At 34.1% G+C, this 16,238-nt stretch overlaps 2 protein-coding genes across 2 annotated transcripts; one reads left to right on the top strand and one right to left on the bottom strand.

Moving 5' to 3' along the window:
• Positions 1-676: 676 nt before the first annotated feature.
• LOC114753558 (histone H3.2) lies at positions 677-9,178 on the bottom strand. Its single transcript, XM_028942243.1, has 2 exons — positions 8,699-9,178; positions 677-818 (listed from the first exon to the last, which is right to left on the bottom strand). The coding sequence occupies exon 1, from the start codon at positions 9,126-9,128 to the stop codon at positions 8,718-8,720; it is 411 nt and encodes a 136-aa protein (XP_028798076.1). The 5' UTR covers positions 9,129-9,178; the 3' UTR covers positions 677-818; positions 8,699-8,717.
• Positions 1,497-7,655, top strand: LOC114753549 (carbamoyl-phosphate synthase small chain, chloroplastic-like). The gene is made up of 11 exons (XM_028942235.1): positions 1,497-1,616; positions 3,753-3,913; positions 5,076-5,208; positions 5,314-5,402; positions 5,490-5,550; positions 5,641-5,708; positions 5,816-5,944; positions 6,021-6,130; positions 6,223-6,570; positions 6,930-7,095; positions 7,313-7,655. Exons 2-11 carry the CDS (start codon positions 3,781-3,783, stop codon positions 7,408-7,410), a joined length of 1,335 nt encoding a protein of 444 aa, XP_028798068.1. The 5' UTR covers positions 1,497-1,616; positions 3,753-3,780; the 3' UTR covers positions 7,411-7,655.
• Positions 9,179-16,238: the final 7,060 nt, after the last annotated feature.

Genomic DNA, 16,238 nt, shown 5'->3' on the forward strand with positions numbered 1-16,238 from the left:
ACCACAGGTGAAATATGGAAGACAAAGATTAAGAACCAGACATTTGCTCATTCGTCCTTGGCGGAACAACCAAAATTTGAGGTCAAATAAAACAACCATTTCGAGCATAATTGGACCTATGCTTAAAAACAACTGAAATAAGACTAGCTAAACCAAAGCAAAGTAACCTGTTCCAGTTTCCCAATTCTCTGCTTGAATTCCCTTTAGCTTTGGGCATGAGAAAAGCTAGTCCTCAAGACCCTCCGCAGTACCTCTTAACTGCAAACCACCCATTTCACAGTGTGTCGGGAAGACCCAATGCGGTAAAAATTGATCAAATTCAACCTGGAACAAAAACTAAACTCATCTAATCTATCTCAATAAATTGTGTGACCATATTTGGGGGTCCCCACAGAAAAATACAAATGCATTAGGCTCCCTTTCCTCAATGTCTCAAATACATAAAACCAAAAATATGCCTAGATATAATCAAGTACAAAGCTTCACTGATTGGAAGCTCTACAAGTGAAAGAAGGCTGAAGAAAATTAAATCATGTTTCAATATTTCCAGAGCCCTCCACTACCCAAAAGAGTTCAAAGGTCGATCACACCGATATTTTTGGGTGTTTAAAGACACCGGATAGCCCGATCCTGATTTTACAGATCAGGATGCGAAGAGTAAATTGCCAGTTGTAAATTATAACAGGAACAAAAGTCATCTAATTCGATAAATAAATTCATTGATCATAATTAAACAGTCTACTGAGAGAGTAGATCATTGTTCATTTTCTCATATTTGCCGGCAACAGCATTGAAGACCTAGATACAATCCACTTGATTTCTAAGGATAAATTGTTCTTAAGCTCTCTCGCCCTCCAATCATTTAATGCCGGAAACTTTAAATTAAAAATAAAAAGATAGAAAGTATATTTTTTGGTAAGAAGATAGAAAATATTTTTTGAAAAAAGACAAGAAAGAAAGGAGTAAGAAAAAGAGAAAACCATATTGGAGGTACCTATACTTTTTTTCAATTTTCAATTTGGTACTTATGTGTTTTTTGTTATTAACTAAATCTTTATTTTTCCTCTATTAACATCATTAGTCCTTATGTAGAGACTAAAAATATCAATAGAACAAAGTTATAAGAGCTAATATTACTAAAAAGATAAAATTGAATGTTTAATTAAAGGGGAAAAACACATAGGTACCAAATTAAAAATTGAGAGAAAGTATAGGTACCTTCAATATGGTTTTCTCTAAGAAAAACGGTGAAAACAAAAGGGACATGCATGAGAGGCCAAGCCGAAGCACGGTAAAAACCATGAAACCTAGCTGACATCGGGGCTAGTTGTGGTTAGCGTCAAATATCAGTGTCGCTCAGAAGTCTGCTCCGAGTTCTGGGGGCGTGTGCAGTGAGTCCGGCGGCTCGTGAAGTCCGGTGGAGACCACGCTGTTCCGTGTTCATTCCTCTCATTCTCATCCTTGGCCCCCACAAATAAGCCTTGCTTCTCATTCTCTGCTTCGCGTCACCACCACCCACCGCTCCTCCCTCCTCGCTAGTTTCCTCCATCGCAAGATCGCTTTCAGGAGATCTGCTGGTTCGTGCCTCTTCTCCATTTCTCCCTATTTGCTTCAGGGTAACCACCAACGCTTAAACGCTGCTTTTGATTTCAGTTATCTTCTGCTTCAGCCTTGTTCGCCTCTGGCTATAACATTCTTGTATATTTTTTTGAATTTGATTTTTGGCATATTTTATTTTTGTTATGTGAATAGCTTTTTTTTGTACCCTTTTTTTTATTTTATATTTGTCGGCTGAGTTTTGTCATTCTCTCTTGGATTCTTTTATGATTTGCAGGTGAATTTTTTCCTAATTAATTTATTGGTTTGGACTTTGTTTAATTTTGCTGGGAGTCTTGTTTGGATTTTTCCAATCTTTAACCTGTTGCATGTAATCAAAGGCAAATTTTCTTATTATTTATTACTTGTGTTGAAAGCCGGTATTCTCCCGGGAGCAGATCCCCTCAGAATCCTATTCTCTCAGTATCTCTCAGTAGCTGATCTGGACCGTTATCGTGATTAATCGTAGCTATCCGTTTCAATACTCTTAAAACACCTTCCGGACCTCTCAAATGCTTCGATTTCCTACAACTTTTTGGTGCAGCTGGGTAGGAAATATTCTAATAGGCAAGATATGAATTGGGGGAAAAAAACTCATTTTTCATCAAAGATATTCCTCCGGTCCTATATAATACTTTCCTCCCAAAAATTTATTTGAATTTTATTTTAGTTCTAACTATAAAATCTTAACCTACTTTATCTCTTATATTTATTTATTTTTTAAAAATAGTTATTATAATAATTCTAACTAATATAGTTGATTAGCAAAAATACTTTATGAAATACAATACTTATTTATTATAAATAATTAACTTAACTAATTTTTTTAATACATTCAAATTAGTCAACTAATCCTTATATTAATGACCAGAGGTAGCACTAATTAGAGGGTTAATTTAGTTTAAAATATAAAACTTATTTAATATAATTATCAATTTTTTTAAATTAAACCCATTAATATTTTCTTAATAATAATCAAGTAAGAAAGGGAGGAAAAAAATTAAAAAGATGCTTATGGTGTTTTTAATATATTATATTAACTAATTCAATTAACATTATTAATCTACTCAAATTAGTTAATTAGATTTTATATTAAGAACCGGATAAGTAATATCTTTTGAATTTTTTCATAAGCAAAATTATTCATTATAGAGATTTTTAAGAGGAAAAGTCCCAAAAAAATACTTTTAAAATTTCAAAATTTCAAATCAAGAATGAATACAAAAATATGTTGTCATTTTCATTTTAAATATTATCAATTATTATTAAAATATAGTTAATAAAACTGGTTTCAAATTTTAAAATTTAAAAGTATTTTTTCTTATTCTCCTTTTTTAAGATATAAATTTATCCCATTTCAAATTTTTCTTATGAAGTTTATAGAAGATATTATATTGTTTTTGTTTAACATTGTATAAGATTTATCTGTTGTATTTATATAAATATATAATAGATACATCTTTTGCAATACTAAACAAGTACAGTGTTATATCTTCTATGAACTACATATATAACGAAAAAATATCCATTTTAAATGGGAGAAATTTACATCTCAAAAATTCATACTTTTTCTATCCTTAATATAATATCTGTTTAACTAATTTGATTAGATTAAGAAAGTTCGGTAGGTTAGTTAATTATAAAAAATATGATATGTTTTTTTTAAAACACCATGATCATCTTCCTTAATATCCTCTCTTCATCTTTTACTTGATTATGGTTGAGGGAGATCTATAGGAGTAATTTAGAAAAAATTGATAAATATGATAAATAAGTCTTATATTTAAGGTCAAAATTAACTCAATAATTAGACTGAAGGAGTATAATAAAGATTTTTGTTATTTTAGCTATGAAAAAAATCTTTAAAAAATATATTTTATCAAAAAATGAGTTTTTTTAATCATATTTTGCCTCTCAGAATATTTTCCACCAAGCCATGCCAAAAAGTGGGAGAAGATCGAAGCATTTGGGGGGTCCCGAAGGGGTTTTAAAAGTATTGAAATGGGCGGCTATGATTAATCATGTTAACGGTCCAGATCAGCTACTGAGAGATACTGAGAGAATGTGCTTCTGAGGAGATCTGCTCCCGTATTCTCCCTACTTCCGCTTCTTCCTTCTACCCCTTCCAGTGAACAACATTTTTTTCCCCTTTTCAGCATCTTGGTTAATTGGGCGAGCAGGGCAATGGCAACAAAGGCTTTGAGCTTTGTTGTTTGCGACTTCACAAGCCGATTTGATTCGAAGTTCTCACCTTGTCGTTCAAGGGCTCCCACACTTGGATGCTCTGTCCATTTCTCCTCTGACGCTGCTGCCACTGGTAAAGCAACCTTCTACCGTCTCTTGTTTTCTATGTCTGTTCTGAGCCCAGACGAATCTCGTTCATATATTTTCTTGCTCTGCCTCTTAATCACAAAGGTGGAGGATCATCATCTGTTTTGCCAAGATTTTTTTCTTTTGCCGCTTAACTTTGGCTGGTTATAATAAATTTTTCATATGCATTATGTGGTTGAGCTGATGTAATTACGTATCAATAGACAGAAGAATATTAATAAAACCGGTGATGCTTTCTAACTCAGATTCACTGTTCTAGTTGTGATGAAAATTTGTGCCTTGGCAGTTGAATCCTGTCATTGATGAATTTCTGGATGTTAATGAATTGGGTGGTTATTTTACATTCTTTAAACATAGTTGTTGATAGCTATGTCGCTATGAAGTTCAAAATTCAATTTGCTTGACATATGTGAAGTCAGCTTCTTTACTTCCTCGCATTTTTATCCCTGAAAGTAAATTATGTACGACAGTTTCAATTTATTTGGTAAAATTAAGCTTACAGTTTCTTTCGTTCTATCAATAGTGGTTTTCAGTTAACTATTCTCTTTCTTCCTCCAATATATGTACTTTAAATGTAAGGAAATCCATATATTATCACTAAGAGACTAAAGAAATTTATGTAGTTGTATTGCCTGAAACGTAGGTAAGGAACAAAGGCCTTGAGAAAATTCAGATGCTGACTTCTGCTGACGAACTTGTCAATCTGGATATAAGCATATTAATAAAAATTATACAGAAATATTTGTCTGTGAAACCAGTGACGCTTTCAAACTCAGATTCGTTTTTCTGGTTCTGATGAAAATTTGTGCATCATCAATTGAATTCTATCACTGATAAATTCTGGATCTTGATGAGTTTTGTCGTCATTTTTATGGTCTGTTAACATATTTGCTACCGCCCCATGTTGAAACTTAAGTTTCTCAAAAAGATGTGAACCAAAATTTACTTTCTTGTGTTTCTTCTCTGAAACCGAATTATGCACTGCACTTCCATTTGATTTTGTAAAATGAACGCTTCAATCCCTGTCATTCCAGTACTAGTCTTTTTCAAGTGAATATCCCTTTTTCCCTCTGATATGAATGAAAGAAAATTCTTATATTATTGCAAAGGGTAGAGAAATTGATGTAGATTTACTACCTGGAACATAGGTAAGGAACAGAGGCCTTGGAAAAATTCAGATGCTAGACTTGTGCTGGAGGATGGTTCAATCTGGAGAGCCAAGTCATTTGGGGCTTCAGGAACCCAAGTTGGTGAAGTTGTATTTAATACGTCATTAACTGGGTGAGATAGAGTGTATATCTGAATACCCATAGCAGCAATTCATTTACCCTTTTTTCAGTGGATTAGTTTCTACATATCATTATCTGTTATGCATATGCACTGCAGGTATCAAGAAATTCTGACAGATCCTAGTTATGCTGGCCAGTTTGTGCTGATGACAAATCCACATATTGGCAATACTGGTGTAAATTTTGGTGAGTCAAATGGTTTGTATTCTTAATTTCTTGAATTTTAGTTCTTCGAAGGCATTTAAATATTTTTTTTAATGCATTTCCTGGCAGATGATGAAGAATCCAGAGAGTGCTTCCTTGCTGGTCTAGTAATCAGAAGTTTGAGTATTAGGTTCTTTTCTGCTGCTCTAAATATATTTCCCTTGACTTAACTCTACTTAGTGTACTGACACTTTCTTCCTTTCGTGTAAATATTTTTCAGCACTTCAAACTGGAGATGCGCAGAACCACTGGGCGATTATTTAGCAAAAAGGAATATCATGGGAATCTGTAAGTTTTTATATAGTAACTGCAGAAGTGGTTTTTAGAAGATCATTGGTCTGTGCATGATTTCAGGTTCTGATATTCATTTCGGTGCTTCCTTTGTGATGAAACAGATGATGTTGATACCCGTGCAATCACACGCAGGCTAAGGGAAGATGGAAGTCTTATTGGTGTCTTGAGCACTGACAATTCTAAAACAGATGATGAACTACTTCAGATGTCTCGTTCATGGGATATTGTTGGTAAGCTTGCAAACCTTTGAGGTTGTAGAAACAGTTCAATCAGTAGAAGTTCATCACTACTGCTTCATTTATTCAGGTATTGATCTAATAAGTGGAGTATCATGCAAAGCACCTTATGAATGGGTTGACCAAACAGCTCAAGAATGGGGTTTTAACTCCAATGGAAGCCCTAGAGAGACCTTCCATGTAATTTTCTATAGTGCATTGTTTGATCCACTTCTTTATTGTTGACAATGAGGTAGTTTAATTTACCCATCATTCTGGTGACCAAATTGCAGATTGTTGCATATGATTTTGGAATCAAGCTTAATATACTTAGGCGCCTAGCATCTTATGGCTGTAAAATTACTGTGGTACCATCTACATGGCCAGCATCAGATACTTTAAAGTTGAAGCCAGATGGAATTCTTTTCAGTAATGGTCCTGGTGATCCCTCTGCTGTTCCCTATGCCATTGACACTGTGAAGAATATTCTGGGAAAGGTGCCTGTTTTTGGAATTTGCATGGGCCATCAATTGTTAGGCCAGGCATTGGGAGGTAAAACCTTTAAGATGAAATTTGGTCACCATGGAGGAAATCATCCAGTTCGTAACCTACTAACGGGCCATGTTGAAATTAGTGCTCAGGTACATAATTGAGTTATTTTTCTTGAAAATTTATTTTGAGACAAGCACATATGGAAAGGAATGATTCCTAGTTTCTTGGGTGATATATGACTTCCCAAGCACATGCAATTCTTCACCGTGAGTAAAATTATTAACTGGACCATGATAGCATGATTAGACTTTTGGTCTTGCTATGAGCTATGAAGTAGAAAACCATGCGTAGCAGCAATGTTAATGGAAAAACTTCATCCTTTGGCATCCTGTATTTGATATGATAAACAAATATTTGTGGTCGCATAAAGTTTGTTATCAGTTTGAAATGAAACTTGGTTATTATCTTTCCATTTCCCTGAAGTATATATTTTCTTTCAAAATGGCAGAATCACAACTATGCGGTTGACCCTGCAACATTGCCAGAAGGAGTAAAGGTTACTCATATCAATCTTAATGACGGAAGTTGTGCCGGCCTCGCATTTCCTGCTCAGAAGATCATGTCACTTCAATACCACCCTGAAGCATCTCCAGGACCTCATGATTCCGATTATGGTATGAGACTACTAGTCATTACAATTTATAAAACACAAATGTCAAGGGGGAATCAAAGCTTGTCATAATGCTCAGATGCATTTAGTGATGAAAATTATGCTATACCGTGAAAAATTATTAGTGCTATTAAGTAATTTGAATGGTTTCTTTCACTTGATTTTTGAAAAAGAAAAAATTAAAAAATCAATAATGCTCACACGATTTATTGATGGTGCAGCTTTCAAGCAGTTTGTGGAGCTAATGAGGAAGGAAAGAAACATGAAGCCTGAAGCAAATCTGCACCATCTGTCAACCGTGCAAGTTGTGGATGCTTAGTGCTGTTAAGCGAGCTGCTATTCCAATGAGGATGAAATGTTAGGCATTAGTATCAATGATTTTGTAGATGAATTTATCCATCAATGTTCTGCCAAGTTTAATTTAGGTTTTCATGGTCCACCTTGTGTACCTAAAGCTAGCTTGCCTGAGATTGCTTTATCTTTGCAGTCAAATGAGGAATTCATTTTGTCTGGAACTTTTGGATTGAGCAGTTGGATAATCACAAGATCACAATGTTACAATTCTCTGATGGTTCATGCTCCCTAATTACATTGGTCACTGTCCAACACTAGGAAACTTGTGGGGAGAGCATGAAACTTACAATCTTGTTTTTGGGAGATTTAGGCTGTGCAGTCCCACCTCTAATCTATGGGATCGATCGTACCACAGCAAGTAACATTTAAACAGCACATACGATGACTTTTCGAACATACTATAGACAGATATGAAGCTTCAACCATTGGAATTACCACAGGTGAAATATGGAAGACTAAAAGATTAAGAACCAGACATTTGCTCATTCGTCCTTGGCGGAACAACCAAAATTTGAGGTCAAATAAAACAACCATTTCGAGCATAATTGGACCTATGCTTAAAAACAACTGAAATAAGACTAGCTAAACCAAAGCAAGGTAACCTGTTCCAGTTTCCCAATTCTCTGCTTGAATTCCCTTTAGCTTTGGGCATGAGAAAAGCTAGTCCTCAAGACCCTCCGCAGTACCTCTTAATTTCAAACCACCCATTTCACAGTGTGTCGGGAAGACCCAATGCGGTAAAAATTGATCAAATTCAACCTGGAACAAAAACTAAACTCATCTAATCTATCTCAATAAATTGTGTGACCATATTTGGGGGTCCCCACAGAAAAATACAAATGCATTAGGCTCCCTTTCCTCAATGTCTCAAATACATAAAACCAAAAATATGCCTAGATATAATCAAGTACAAAGCTTCACTGATTGGAAGCTCTACAAGTGAAAGAAAGCTGAAGAAAATTAAATCATGTTTCAATATTTCCAGAGCCCTCCACTACCCAAAAGAGTTCAAAGGTCGATCACACGGATATTTTTGGGTGTTTAAAGAAACCGGATAGCCCGATCCTGATTTTACAGATCAGGATGCGAAGAGTAAATTGCCAGTTGTAAATTATAACAGGAACAAAAGTCATCTAATTCGATAAATAAATTCATTGATCATAATTAAACAGTCTACTGAGAGAGTAGATCATTGTTCATTTTCTCATATTTGCCGGGAACAGCATTGAAGACCTAGGTACAATCCACTTGATTTCTAAGGATAAATTGTTCTTAAGCTCTCTCGCCTCTAATTCTCCTGGCAAGTTGAATATCCTTCGGCATGATAGTAACCCTCTTCGCATGAATGGCACACAAGTTGGTGTCTTCAAACAACCCTACCAGATACGCCTCAGCGGCTTCCTGGAGAGCAGCCACAGCACTGCTCTGAAACCTCAGATCGGTCTTGAAATCCTGAGCAATTTCTCGAACCAGACGCTGAAATGGAAGCTTGCGAATGAGAAGCTCAGTGCTCTTCTGGTACTTTCTGATTTCTCTCAAGGCCACAGTTCCTGGCCTGAAACGGTGAGGCTTCTTGACACCACCGGTAGCCGGAGCAGATTTCCTAGCAGCCTTGGTGGCCAGCTGCTTGCGAGGAGCCTTTCCACCGGTAGACTTACGAGCAGTCTGCTTGGTTCTTGCCATTGTTGAGCTTGCTTCTATTGAAACTGCCTGCGATATAAAATTGAAAGAAAAGATGCAAGAGTAGCTATGAAAGGGGAGGCGGAGGGATTTTGGTATTTATAGATGATGGGGTATTGAAATTTTTGGAGGGAGAGTAGGGGAGCCAGGTGGGTTTCGATGAACAGATGACGAGGATTGAGGATTGATCTGACGGTGAGGATTTGGTTATGAGGCAGCACACGGATCGCCCTCTTTTAGTGGGAGCGAGAGATTTTTTAATTTTGGTTTTTAAATTTTCAAGCTTGGCGCCATAACCTCCAAGCGAGAGAGCTCTGTTTTCAAATTTCATTTCTCTCTTTGGTTCATTCTTTGGTCCCTCCCTGTGGCGTGTGAGCTTCAGAGTTCAGCCTCCAAATACCGAATCAAAGGTCTGGTTCCGGGAAGGCAAAAAACAAAAACAAAAAAAGAGAAAAAATGATAAATAAAGAAGTTGAAAAATGTAATATTTCAGATCAACCAGTTGAAAATAACAGAGAAAAAAGTGCTATCTAAAAAAGTAATACCTGATCTGGTATTTTACAAATATAGTTAAATAACTAAAATATGTTTATATAAAAAAGTTTATTAAAATGATAAGTGTTAAATAGCAAATAACAAAAATATATTGATAATAACAAGTTATTAAATTAACAAATTGTGAATGCCAATGATAAGTGTTAAACAGCTAATGACAAGAAATATACTAATAATGACATTGCCAATATATTTACAAAATACCATATCTGACATCACTTTTTTCTCTGTTATTTTCAACTTTTAGGTGTCTAAATTAGGAAATAATAATTTTAGGGTTCTTTTTCCGAAATTTTTCCCCAAAAAAATCACAAAAAGAAAATAATGGGAATGAAAATTCAACAAATTGAAAAAAAATGCATTAATAACTAATAAATTAGTTGAGACTTGAGATAATAATTAAAAGTTTAATAATTAGATTGCTTGAGATACTGATTAAAAGTTTAATAATTAGATTGCAGTCAAGCTATGCTCAAATTAACATGCTTTAATTATATGAGTTATCTTAGAATAAAAATGATAAGTATATTAAAAACTAATCTTAAATAAATAATAGGGAAAATGACAGAAAAATGATAAATAACTTCACAATGCCAAAAACATCACCTGAATTTGAGAAATCCCATTTTGATCACATGAAACCAAATTGGGATTATCATTTTAAATGGAAAGACGAAACTACCCTCTGTATTATTTGAAACAAAAGTAAGGGCAAAGAGGCGCAATTTTCTCACACTGTCATCCTTGGCTGAAACTGATGGCACGAAGAACAGAGAAGAGAGTAGAGGAGGAAGCTGCTGCCATGGAAGAAGAGAGAAGAGAAGAAGGAAGGGCACATTGGTGGTGCTGTGGTCATCGTCGAAGAAGAGAAAAGAAAAGAACAATCGAAGGGATACATTATAGGAGTTGATCAAAGGGAAGAACAAAGAAGAGGAGCAATTTGCGCTGAGACAAAGGTAAGTTTGTCTAACATTCCCTCGTTGTGTTTGTTAATGGGTAGTAGGCGAATGTCATACCTCCTTTCCTTCTCTTATATGTGAGTTGTGTAGGGTATGTTCTAATATTTCTTCTTCCTTGGTTTTCCAGAGTGTTGCTTTTTTTAATTTTTCCTTCTCTGTTGTATTGTACGTGTGGATTGGGAAATTGTTGGTTTTCCTCCAATCTGTTTTTTTATTTGACTTTTATCAAGGTTTGGCGATTATGTAGAGCTGGATTATAGTTGTCATGTATGAAGTTTGGGACTGTGATTTTAAGAGGAATATCTTTGAGCTTGTCAAATTGAATGCACTATGGGTGTTTGGTAAAATGTTTGGAATGAGAATTTAAAGTTAATAGATATGATTAATGTAGTATAGACCAAATTATGGGACCGTGGAAGTCTTGAGAAACCATTTTTGTTGATTGGAGAATGATAATTGGTGCTTAAATGTCGATGATCATAATTATAAGATGTGGAAGTCTTGAGAAACCACTTTTGTTAACTGGAGAATTACAACTGGTGCTTGAACATTGATGATCATAATTGTAAGATGATGGTTACTGCTAAATAAGTCAATGATCATAATTATAAGATGTGGAAGTCTTGAGAAACCACTTTTGTTGACTAGAGAATTACGACTGGTGCTTGAACATTAATGATCATAATTGTAAGATGATGGTTACTGCTAAATAAGTAGTAGATGGATTTTTTGAAGCTGAAGTTATTAAACACATACACTGAAACTGTTAACCACTATACAGAAGTTGTAAAAATGGTTTGGTTATCTTTCCTAGAAATGCTGTTGTTGACACTTATACTTAAGTTGTTAAATGCTCACACTGAAGCTGTTAACCACTATACTCAAGTTGTAAAAATGGGTTTTTATTATCTTTCCTAGAAATACTGTTGTTGGCACTTATACTTAAGTTGTTAAATGCTTACACTGAAGCTGTTAACCACTATGAAGAAGTTGCCTTTACGTGATGAGACCACGCAACCCATGAGGATTACAGTAGAGTTTGATGATGATTTGAAAGCTGTAAGTCCTGAAGGGGCTCAATTTACTAGTTATGTGGGTTATCTCGCACGCAGTAAGATTGGGATTAACATTCCTAATTGGAGGATGGTAGACAAAGATTTAAAGCAAACCATTTGAGAGGATATTTTCGTACATTACGAATTCTTTTCTCTATTTGTTTCAATTATAATTGCTTATTTACATATAACTCTATTGTATTGTATTGCGGCTTAAATTTGATATTCCGTAACTGAGAAAATGAGAAACCATTTGTTTAAGCAACTCAATAAACGGTGGAGGGATTTTAAATCCATGCTTACAAGAGAGTATCTTTGTGGAAAAAGAAAGAATGGGCATCCTAAAGATCGATACTCTTTTATTAGTGATAAGGCATAGAAGAGGTTTGTAAAGCAACGTCTAGACCCTGTATTTCAGGTTTGGTTTCTTCATACTTAGTTTTTAATCAATTTATGCTTATTTAACTAAACTAACTTTGTCGAATTTGTTTCATTGTCATAGGCACTGAGTAGGAAAAACAAGCAAATATCTGAACAGAATGTGTATCCACATACCATATCTTGTACAGGGTATGATGGGTTGGAAAGAAGTATGATGAAGGAGCGGAAAAAGAATACACAGATAGATGCTGCTTCAGATCTTATTAGCTATATTCCACCTATTGAGCGTCTTTTTCGCCAAAAAAAATGGAAGGCGGTGAGGGTTAAAAGGGATCAATATATCACTCCAGAGTTTATTGTTGTTGCTGAGAGGATTCTAAGTAATATTTATGTATTATACTTCATTAATTGTTTTTTTCAATTATCTTAAATTGAATTTGTTGTTTTAATGTTACAGGATACACTTGAGGAGCAATTATCCCAAGGTACATTTGTTCCTTATGGATGAATGGATATGTTAGCTATTGCCATTGGAAAGGCTGACCATCCCAGCAGAGTCAGAGGAGCCTCTAAAGGGATTAGTATTAAACAGTTCTTTAGCCTTGGTTCACGAAGAAGTACTGGATCATCCTCTGCTAACATGGTATCTAAAGAGGAGTTCAACCAATAATTACAGAAAGAAATAGAGAGAGTTCGCGCTCAACTCACTAAAGAACACAAGGCAAAAATGCAAAAGATGCGTGAGGAGTACGATGCCAAGTTTTAACAGGCTATGATGATGATGAGCATGACCCGATTCCAGATGCCCCAAGTGTCTGAACCTTTCCAAGTAATAATAACAGATGTTCTCAAATCTTCTAAAGGTTCATTTGATCCATTTAAACTTATTTAATGTGCCTTAACTAATTTATTTTTATGTTTCAGGGTTCACTTATTATGAAAAGTGGGAAGGATAGTAATAATTAGACACAGCAACTGACAGTGTCTAACCTTAACCCTAGCCTTAACCTTGCTGAAGACAATAGAATCCCGTGTGCTCTCTATGTGGACTTTGAAGATTTAGCTATTCATGTTGCTAATAGTCAAGCATTCTTAGGCACAACGATCCATGACAACAAAGTTCTGAAGGATCAAGCGAGGGTGACGATAGATAGTTTCCATAGTGGTCAAGGTGGTACACCAATGCCTAACCCTACTGATGAGGTTTGACTACTAGCTCAGGCTAAAGGACATTTCATTTTTTGGCCAAAGAGACTTGTTTGAAAGCTGGTAACGGAGAAGGTGACAAAGAGCGTATCATTAGATCCTATCCTCCTGCCTTTTCCTGATGACATTATGGTTATGTATTATAGTTTGGCGCTTCTTCATTCCATGGTGGCAAACATGGAGAAGCCCCTTACTTTCAAGATGCCACTGGGGATTATGGGTTCAAAGATGTCACATATGACTTCACCATTGACAAGAAAGACCTCATTCAGTTCCTTAACTTTGAGGAGTTGGATATAGTCTTCATGCAGCTGGCTATTTTGTAAGTTATAATATCATTTTCTTATTTCATGTTATACTTGTGCATGTCCTAATGTTTCTTATTTGAACAACAGGCACTTTACTCAAATCTGTCGGTAGGGAGGACTTGAAGGAACATATGGCTTTATGAGTCCTCAAAAGATGCAAAAAATAGTCAATACTATGGAAGCAAGGTCGATCTACATAATGATCACAATGACTCAGGCGAAAAAGAAAATATATTTTGCACCTTATGTGGAAAGGTAGGTATTTTATTGTATTTAAGATACACAAGTTGTATATATAGGATTATAATTAACATAGTTTGTATTTTGCAGTTACCATTGGACCCTAATTTTTTGTGTCCCTTTTGAAACAAAATCTACTGATTCGATTTCCTCCGTGGAAGTCCAACCGAAGAAACCAAAGATATCATTGACACGTTAGTTTATGTTTGTATATTTATTACATGTAAAGTTTATAAAAACGTGCTCTAATATCAATTTTTTTTATTGCTGATAGGTCTTTTTATAGTTTCAATATTGTGGCTAAGTAGTAAAATCTAAAACCACCAAGATGGATTCTCCTACGAGTATGTTGTTTTGATCTAAATATATACTTATAAATGTTTTCAATAATTAAAGTTAATGTTTATAATTGAAGTCTGATATTCAATTTTATATCTCATTTTGTTAGTACTGTTGTTAACCCGGGAGTGTTGAATGCGAATATTATGTCATCTGCTACATGAATGACATCATTGAGACAGGGGTGACTGAAAAATTAAATGAGGTAAATATAGATTACATTACATATAATTCTTGAATTCTTTTCATATTTTTTATCAAGTTAACTAATGACTATGTTATTTTTGATTTACAGGCATTCCAAAATACTGTGCCATATGACATGGAGGAAATCAACTTGATGAGGGACACTTTGTCGACAATACTATTACATAATTTTGAAAATGTAAAATAGTTAGATCATTCCTCACATTTTAGTTCATTGTTTGATTATTAACTAGTTAATTATTTGTTGATATATTGGGTGATTCAATAAGAATTGGATGCTAGTGTTCATATGGTCATCTTGAATTTGTTTTGCATATGCTTCTGCTCTGCTGGTTGATTTGGGTCTATAAATTGCAGGGAGGTAATAAAAGAATTTACATAGTATTTAAAAAAATTGATTTTTTAACAGCAGTTATTTGTGTAACCGCCATTAAAAACATTTATCATGGCGGTCATATAGAAAACCACCGTGGAAAGTCAATTTTTCAATTTTCATAGGGATTTACAACCGTCATGTTTTATTCTCCTTTCAACATCAGCAATATCCATTTTGTCTCCAAAACTGTCATGAAAAACCTTAATTAACTGCTGTTAAAAGTCTTTGTTTTGGCAATGTTAGAAGCAGTGGAGAATTTTGTAAGGAAGTTGAATGATAAATAAGACAACAAATAAATAGCTTTTAAAACAATAGCAATAATTATCCCTATATATTGACATTTATCAATAATTTGATGCTTACCATAGATACGGGCATCATATGTTAATTTTTAGGATAAGAATTAGATTAATAACATGTATCAATAATTCAATGCTTATCCTAGAGATGAGTCACTCGTGAGTTTCATGTTCATCTTCAAGATATAACAGCCAAATCGTTCATATTTAATTTGAATAAGCATAGCATATTATGGCTAATTAATTGTGTCAACAATCAATATTAATTTATGATGCGTGCACAAATATTGAAGTAATGGAGTATTTTGTTAAAACAGTTGAATGATAAATAAGTAACTTTTAAGAAAATAGCAACATATACATTGATATCTATTAATAATTTGGTGTTTATCACATGAATGAGCATCATATGTTTATTTTCAAGATAAGAACTAGATCATTGGCATTTAATTTGAATAAGTACCATAATATTATCTTTATTTAAATGATAATAAAATTAATAATGAGCATCTTACGCATTGCATGAAACTTAAAATTCAGGGCACATTAATTTGAATAAAGAGGGTATATCTCTTCATTATGTTTAATGAAGAAAATATTATTCAGTTATAGACAATTTGTTTTGCCTGCCCATTTAATTGTGTACAACGAACAAGAGATTTGTCTCCAAATATAAATATACCACAACACTGTGATGAGATGAAATCTTGACTAGCTATTTTATGCTAAAATTTTGTAAAAAATGTTGAAAATGGAGAAATAGAAGAGGATGAAAGATAGAATCATAGAAATAAGAAATGATGGTATCAGAGATGAACAAGAAAGATAAAAAGGGAGGAATGAGAGGCGACTTTACATGTGAAAATAAGTTTCTACCTTTTGAGAACTCTTGCAAAACACGTTTTGAAACATGTCAAGATTGAAGATAATTTAACTATATCTTTGATTTTTTTTTCCTGAGAACTCTTGAAAAACACGTTTTGAGACATGTCAAGGTTGATGATAATTTAACTATGATTTTTTTTCCAATCATTTATTTAAATTTTTTACTCTTATAATTCTATGATATTATTTTTTATTAAATTTTATTGTATTCTTTACAGATAGCATATTTTCCCATATGTCCATATATTTTGGAATGCTAAAAATTTATCTTATTTTTAATTACATACTTTTACCGTGATAATA

This window comes from Neltuma alba, unplaced genomic scaffold (genome assembly GCF_004799145.2).
Source record: "Neltuma alba isolate B1F8T4 unplaced genomic scaffold, ASM479914v2 tig00001210_pilon, whole genome shotgun sequence".
In the NCBI taxonomy this organism is placed as follows: Eukaryota; Viridiplantae; Streptophyta; class Magnoliopsida; order Fabales; family Fabaceae; genus Neltuma; species Neltuma alba.

Bases quoted from the DNA above. Each gene is read 5' to 3' on its own strand.
- LOC114753549 (XM_028942235.1), top strand. From the start codon at position 3,781: ATGGCAACAAAGGCTTTGAGCTTTGTTGTTTGCGACTTCACAAGCCGA. The intron at 5,209-5,313 runs GTGAGATAGAGT...TATGCACTGCAG, and splicing joins TTTAATACGTCATTAACTGG to GTATCAAGAAATTCTGACAG. The intron at 7,096-7,312 runs GTATGAGACTAC...TTGATGGTGCAG, and splicing joins ACCTCATGATTCCGATTATG to CTTTCAAGCAGTTTGTGGAG.
- LOC114753558 (XM_028942243.1), bottom strand. From the start codon at position 9,128: ATGGCAAGAACCAAGCAGACTGCTCGTAAGTCTACCGGTGGAAAGGCT.